Source organism: Triticum aestivum, chromosome 2D (genome assembly GCF_018294505.1).
Source record: "Triticum aestivum cultivar Chinese Spring chromosome 2D, IWGSC CS RefSeq v2.1, whole genome shotgun sequence".
Lineage (NCBI taxonomy): Eukaryota > Viridiplantae > Streptophyta > Magnoliopsida > Poales > Poaceae > Triticum > Triticum aestivum.
The window spans coordinates 457,823,340-457,830,359 of record NC_057799.1 but is presented as its reverse complement, the minus strand read 5'-3'; the positions used below and the strand labels follow the sequence as shown (position 1 = coordinate 457,830,359).

The 7,020-nt window shown below is 47.8% G+C and overlaps 1 protein-coding gene across 2 annotated transcripts; it reads left to right on the top strand.

Moving 5' to 3' along the window:
- The first annotated feature begins 2,342 nt into the window (after positions 1 to 2,342).
- On the top strand, positions 2,343 to 4,270 carry LOC123053802 (60S ribosomal protein L23A). Of its 2 annotated transcripts, none has more exons than XM_044477355.1 (4): positions 2,343 to 2,467; positions 3,078 to 3,117; positions 3,567 to 3,927; positions 4,022 to 4,270. In XM_044477355.1, exons 2-4 carry the CDS (start codon positions 3,105 to 3,107, stop codon positions 4,104 to 4,106), a joined length of 459 nt encoding a protein of 152 aa, XP_044333290.1. In that variant the 5' UTR covers positions 2,343 to 2,467; positions 3,078 to 3,104; the 3' UTR covers positions 4,107 to 4,270. The 2 variants fall into 2 exon arrangements, with proteins under 2 accessions (XP_044333290.1, XP_044333291.1); XM_044477356.1 differs by having other exon boundaries at positions 2,363 to 2,462.
- The last annotated feature ends 2,750 nt before the right edge of the window (positions 4,271 to 7,020 follow it).

Below are 7,020 nucleotides of genomic sequence, written 5' to 3'. Positions count from 1 at the left end.
TAAAATGCTTTTGGATATGTTAAAGTATATATATATATATATATATATATATATATATATATATATAATCTTCTAGAGGTGTTTAGTACATTTTATATTTAATTTAAATATCAACGGGCCTTAAAAGGCCAAGAGATGGAAGGAGTTATGGGCCATAAGAGCCATTAAGGAATTGGCTCCCCCCTTTCCTTGTGTGTGTGGGGGGGGGGATTGGACTAGGGGGGTGGCTGCCCTCTTGGGCGGCACCCCAAGGGGGGGGTGGCTGCCCTCTTGTCCTCCTCCAACCTATATATGATAGGCTTTTTTGCTCTATTGGATACACAAGTTTTGAAGCCTCCTCTAGTTCTTCTAACTAGTTCTAGTTGGTCGTAGTTGACTAATTAGAGCTAAGCTAATCATCTTGTCCTCATAATTAGAAGCCGAGTGTGGTTCTAGTCTCCTCCCTATAATTCACCGGCGACGATTAGCTCTGGACGGCGAAGCGCTGCCGGATCATGAAGGCTGCTCGCTTGCAACCAAGTAGAGAGGTCATGTTTTCGGTCTTCGGTTTGAGGGGACGGTTCGAGGGACTCCAAGTACGATCTACACTGACACATTCTTCTTCCGCTGCAACTCGGTGACGGTAAAGGTCGTGATCCCAACCCGTTATGCATCTTCATGTTGATCTTGGGCGATCGTAGGCGCAATTTTTTTGTTTTCTACTACGTTTCCCAACACACGACGCACAGCCGGTGTGGAGGAAGAAGACTTCGGCACCGCCAATTATTTGGATGTATTTTCAACTTACGTAATGATGTTTTTGTAAGGGGTTGTGCTACTTAATACACAACCTTTGGTCTTTAAAAAAAAAGAGAATTGACAACTTTGTGAAACGTGAGTGGTGGTGGAGGAGAAAAAGGCGACGAAAAGATGTGGAAATTGTTGTTTAAATACTAGAAACATGTGAGATGAAAGGGTAGGCATGAATGGAAGTGAAAAGAACATGATAATGAAATAGCGGGGAAAGAAAGCCACATTGGTTGGATGATTTAGCTGTCGGGGTGAAGATCCGCCACTAGTGTAAAAATGGTTACACATAGTCCCAATTAGTGGCTCGCCACTTTTAATCCAGGCTACCGGTGTTTTTTTTGAAATTTCATTGGCGTGGGTAATATTTTGTACACCACCAATAACACGTTAGTAGTGGTGTGCCATCTAAACTACATGCCACTAGTAAGTGAGACCCAAAAAATGGGCACGACCTAAGTTACGAGATGCGAGAAATAATAATCTCTTATTGTCTGATCCACGCCACTAGCAAGTGAGACCCAGAATTGGGGCACAACGTAAGTTAATACTGGCATGCGCCATAAATGGCACATCGACGACTCACGGGCCGTAGATTCATGTCGTGTGTTTGTGACGGTGAGTTTAGGGTTTGTAGAGTCTATTGGCGTGCTCTGTTTGGGACACTGAATTTAGGGTTTGTAGAGTCTGTCGGCGTGACGACAATGACTTCCCTTGATATTGGGTCCTCCAACCTAATCTCCATCACATCTGGTGAGCCCTCAGGTGTCGACGCGTGGCGTGTGGGATTTATTGGAATTCAGGCTTGTAGACATGTGGCTCTTCCGCCCGTGAGAACTTCCTCTCTAGGCAATGGTCCCGATAGAACAACAACCTTGACGACTTCTTAACCGCGATCAACAGTGTTAATCTGGCTCGGGTATTGGAGCGGCTTGCGGTGGTCCTCCAACCGCCTGTTCGAGAAGAAGCTAGTGCCCTGTAAAGATTTCAATGTAACTCTTCTATTTTCTAGGGTTTGGTTAACATTTTTTATTTTTGCAAAAAACTGAAAAATCCAGAAAAATCCTTACGGTAGCCTTTTGGCTCTCGGGTATTAGTGCTCCTGATGGGTGAAAATAGTTTATTTGTTTGGTAGTAATACAAAAAATCATCGAAAAACCGTGCGCATTGGTTGGGGTTGGAAAATGAAAACAAACAGTGGTTGGAAAAGCAAATTCAAATCTATACAAACAGGATCAGACTTCTTATTTCTTCACAAGCCGCATGCGCTAGAATTATCTTACAAAAATTTATCTGTTAAAAAAATGTAGATCACACACGTGTGATTTTTTTGGTTGTTTATTGTAAGACAGAAGACAGAAAAAAAGATAAATTATATTTGGCAGCAGGAGCGGTATTGCTTGAGAGCCGAATTTAATTTTCGCTTTAAAAAGGCAAAACAATTTAAAACGAGATATAGCATTTAAAAAAAACTCAGTTCAAAAAAACCGTGCGAGATAACTAACTTATCGGCGTCAAGGCCTCGCGGTGCTCTGTACAGCCCAACCAGGCCCAGCCCAGTTTGTACCCTAGACGAGGGAGTCGCTCGACTCCACAATATAAAGGCCTGGCTCGCGTGCCCGCTAGGGTTCCTCCTCAGCCGTCTTCGCATCGCCTCGCGCCCGCACCCCAGGAAGGTAAGGTAAGCCGCCCGCCGCCACCTCCCCATCCCACCCATCTCCCGCCGCCGTGCTCATGCTCCGCTCTTCTTCGCCTCGGTTAGCCGGCGTCGAGCCCCCGCGGCTCCCTCGTTCTTGACGAGATGCCGGATCCGCTCCATGGGCGCGAAATCCCGTGCTTCTCCTGTAGCGTCCGCGTCGTTGTTCATGGCAGTAGCTGATGTTTTCCTCAGTGATTTGTCCCGTAGCCCGTCCTATTCCGCGTTAGCGTGAAGATCCGTTAGTAGTCCAGATGTGTAGGAGATGTTTATGTTTTGTTGCTCGAGATGATCATGGTTTGTGGATTTGGGCGTGAAATTAGATGCTTGTTTTGACGAATGGAGTTAGTGTTCCGTTTGTAGTTGTCGCATGTATTTTCATCGCAGGGTCTGTCGAAATACTGTGCTCGGGAAATGTTGTTGTTTGGATTTCGATTTACCCTTGTGGTAGAAGGCGCTCTGAGTTGCTTTAGCTCCGAAACTAGACTAGTTTCCTCTGTGAACACACATCGCTTGCTTTTCTAATGTCATTGTATTTTCTTGTAATCGTTTCTCGTTTAATCGATCTGAAATCGCTGCTCGTCTGTGTTTGCAGTTCAAGAGGCTTTTCTGAGAAGCTCAAATGGCTCCCAAAGGTAACCTCGTAATGTTGCCGAAATATGTGCCCCCAATTTTTGTTGTTGAAAATGCTAATGCCAACATGTCAGGTGCTTTAGATTTGGGTTCATGTGTAGTTCAAAGTTTGCTTTATATGTCACTGTATTGTGGTCTCACTATTGGATTGGTCAACATGATTGAATGCAGTTTTCACTATTTGGTTGCTCTTGTAAAATGTTTGTTCTTTGACATACATAAAACTGACAAATTTTTATGGCAAAATATCTTTTGCAAACGAAAGGGTGCTCCAATAGTATGCTCTGTAAGTTTCAGTGATATGCTTCAACTTGTTACTCTTTGCCATGTTAAAAACTTAACTCATGCTTGACTGAATTGTCCCTTTAGAATCCAGAAGCTTACTCTCATGTCATTCTCTATGTCTTGCTGCTAAGTCCATTAGCTGATTATTGTTTCCGTCTGTTACCAGTTGCTGTTGCCAAGAAGGGCGATGCCAAGGCCCAGGCCGCCAAGGTTGCCAAGGCTGTGAAGTCTGGGTCAATCAAGAAGACGGCAAAGAAGATCCGCACTTCTGTGACATTTCACCGCCCCAAGACCCTGTCCAAGGCCAGGGACCCCAAGTACCCCAGGATCAGCACCCCTGGAAGGAACAAATTAGACCAGTACCAGATCCTCAAGTACCCGCTTACCACTGAGTCTGCGATGAAGAAGATTGAAGACAACAACACCCTTGTCTTCATTGTCGACCTCAAGGCCGACAAGAAGAAAATAAAGGCTGCTGTCAAGAAAATGTATGACATTCAGGCCAAGAAGGTTAACACCCTCATCAGGTTGGTATTCTGCTCACATGTTCGTTTGCTGTGCTGCTTGCTTGATCCGCTATGCTGTGCAGCTAAGTGACCAACCAAACTTGCAATTTTGCAGGCCTGATGGCAAGAAGAAGGCGTACGTGAAGCTGACACCAGACTACGATGCTCTTGACGTGGCCAACAAGATCGGCATCATATAAGCCAGAGGGAGGGTCCTGCAGTAGGCGCTTGTGTCGTGGTTTCTTATGTTATTGGAATTTTGTAGTTGTTACTTAGCAAAGGGCCTTAGTGGCTCCATTGCCTACCATATCGCTGCACACTTTCATGAATTTGATGCAATCGAAGTGACTTGTGTTGATGCTAATTTGAGCTTTGCGTTTGGTCTTACCATATTGGTTGGTTTCTTTACCATCCTTCGACTTACTGTATTTCCTGTATAATTTCCCGGTTTTGCTGGTTGTGTGTTTGTTGAAGTCTTTGCTGCTTTGGGCGATGAGACAGTGCCGTTTTGTGATGTGATATTGTGATTGACTGGTTGCATCAGTAGCAGATGTGGTATCTGAAATTACATTGCATGTTCATGGTTAGGCATACATATGCACAGTTAACAGTCCTACAATGATCAGCTGTAATTTTGTACTTGTTACTTAGCAAAGGGCCTCAGTGGCTCCATTGCCTACCATATCGCTGCACAATTTCATGTTGTGTGTGTTTGTGGTAAGTCTTTGGGCGATGAGACAGAGTGCCGTTTTGCGATGTGATGTTGTGATTGACATAAGCTTGCATCTGTAGCTAAAGCTGTGGTATCTGAAACTATCAGGTTGATGATTAGGCTTACATATGAACAGTTAATCCTACAAGGGTCAGCTGGAAGTTTACACGTCCAAATAAAACTAAGAATCGGCGATGTATCACAGCCGTGCTGGACCTAGCTGTAGCCGAGCAACCAAGTCAAATTAGAGATGCTCAACGCGGAGGACGGCGTATGTGACGGAAGATTTGCGCCGGCGGCGTCCCCTGTTCCCACTCCGGCGCGTAGCTTCCAGACCACGGCAACCGTCACGTCGTCGCACGCATTCTCCCGCCCGCACGCCGCTGAGGCCACGCACAGCCGCTCCACGGCCTCGGCGCACGCTGGCGGCAACCGGGCCCTCGCCACGATGCGCGCGACGGCCTCGGCCCGCCTGCGCGGCTCCATGCCCAGGAACTCGGCGGCGCTGCCGCCCTTGTTGCCCATGAGGACGCGGCGGCCGCCGCGGTCGAGGACGAGGTGGACGAAGAGCTGGTGCTCGTGGAGGTCGGCGGCCAGCGTGCGCCGCCCGGAGGCGCGCAGGCGGACGGCGCCGTGGCAGGTGGAGGCCGCGAAGGCGAAGGCGACGCCGTCGGGGTGGGTCGCCAGGTCCGGCATGGGCCCTCGCTCCGTCGTCGCCGTCGCCGGGACCTCGAGTCGAGTGGTCTGCGATAGCGTGGCTGGCTACGCGTGATGGAGAGGCTCGTGGCATCGTCCAGGCGAGCGATTAATTAGTTGGCGAGATGCGGAAAGGAGTTATGGTCGGCGTAGGATTCTGTTTTCTAAAGGTTTTTGGGTCCGGACCCGGGCGCGCGCGCGCGCGCCGATACGCGGCGTTGTTTACTGACGTGCTATTTCACTTTGGTTTCCTTGCGCTTACGCTGAATCTCTCTCCGCGGTAAGGTTTCAGTCCTTCACGTTTTCCCCTTCCTCTCTCCATTTTTTTTGTTTTATTTATCTCTGATTTTCTTTGAAAACCACATCAGCTGTCCAACATCTTATTGATTTTATCAAATAAAATCTTAATGTTTGTGCACAACCACACTAATTTGGACACACGTAAATCACGAGCTGCCAAATGGCCTATAGCCTTCTCACGGTAGATTTTTCATAGCTGTTCAGGAGATTTTGTGCAGCTGCTTTCAAAAATCCACAACCCAACCAAACACCATCTAAAATATTTATACTCTTGTTGCAACGGACGAGTCATTATCTATAGTTGAATTCCATTGAGAGCTTGGTTGTTCCTTCAAAGAGTTGAAACACATAATCCACTTTCCATACTTGGGCGTCTTCAACGCCGACACCCAACCGCTTGTATCCGTTCAAACGCAGCTGTCCGGACCCTACAAGCCATCCAACGGCGACCCCCATCGATCAGCAGTCCGGGCCGTTGTTTTCACGCAAACCGGAACCAGACCAGGGGCTTGGCGGGAGTTCGGATACTAGCTAGCCACGCAGGTCTCCGACATCCCAGGGCCACCCAAAACTAAGGCGGAGCCCGTGCTTTTGTAGCTGACTGCACTGTTTCCGCTGCAAAATTCCCCACTCTCCTCTTCCATCCCACCGCTCTCCACTCAATTCCCGTTCTTATTCATCGCTGTCGACGCATGGACCCGTAAGAGAAGCTGCCGGACACGGCGATGGTGGAGCATCCAGCGATCTAGCTACCAAGAAGATGCTCAAGATCGAAGAGAGGAAGGCCATGCTCGAAGAGAAGAAGGTTAAGATCGCAGCTGCTTCGGAGGACACAAAGATGTTGACCTTGAAGATGTAGGATTTAGACGACGACGCAAAGATAACCGTGCAAGCCGTCTGTTTCTAGATGTTGAAGCGGCAGAAGGATCATTTGGAGAGAGTAAAGAAGGAGGCGGCCGAGACGGTGGCAACGACAGTTTGAGCGTGGAGGCCCGGATTGCCGTTCAGGCATGGCATTTTTTGCAGGAACTGCCGGACTGATATACTTTTGTGATCGGGTATCTAAAACTATGCATACTTGCCCCTTTTTGATTGTGATCGGGGCTGATGTGATCCGGCGCGCACTATGTGATCGGACGGATTTTGAATTTTAAATTGCCATTACTAGTGGAGGGGATAGCTTTGGATGGTCGCCTCACGCATCAGTGTCCATGGACTGGTCCTCACTGGTCCATGGACAGATATGGTATCCGGTTAGGGAGTCAGCGTTGGAGATGCCCTAAAACTTATGGTAGTCATTGCGCATTGGTTGTTTCCTTCAGGGGTGGACCCATATTGCTTTCTATCGTGGGGCAAACCAATGGAGTGGGGCACACTTGCATGAATTCAGACATTTTGACTCACTT

Excerpts from the sequence above, each read along its gene's own strand:
- LOC123053802 (XM_044477355.1), top strand. Across the intron at positions 3,928-4,021 it reads AAGGTTAACACCCTCATCAG|GCCTGATGGCAAGAAGAAGG; the intron begins GTTGGTATTCTG and ends GCAATTTTGCAG.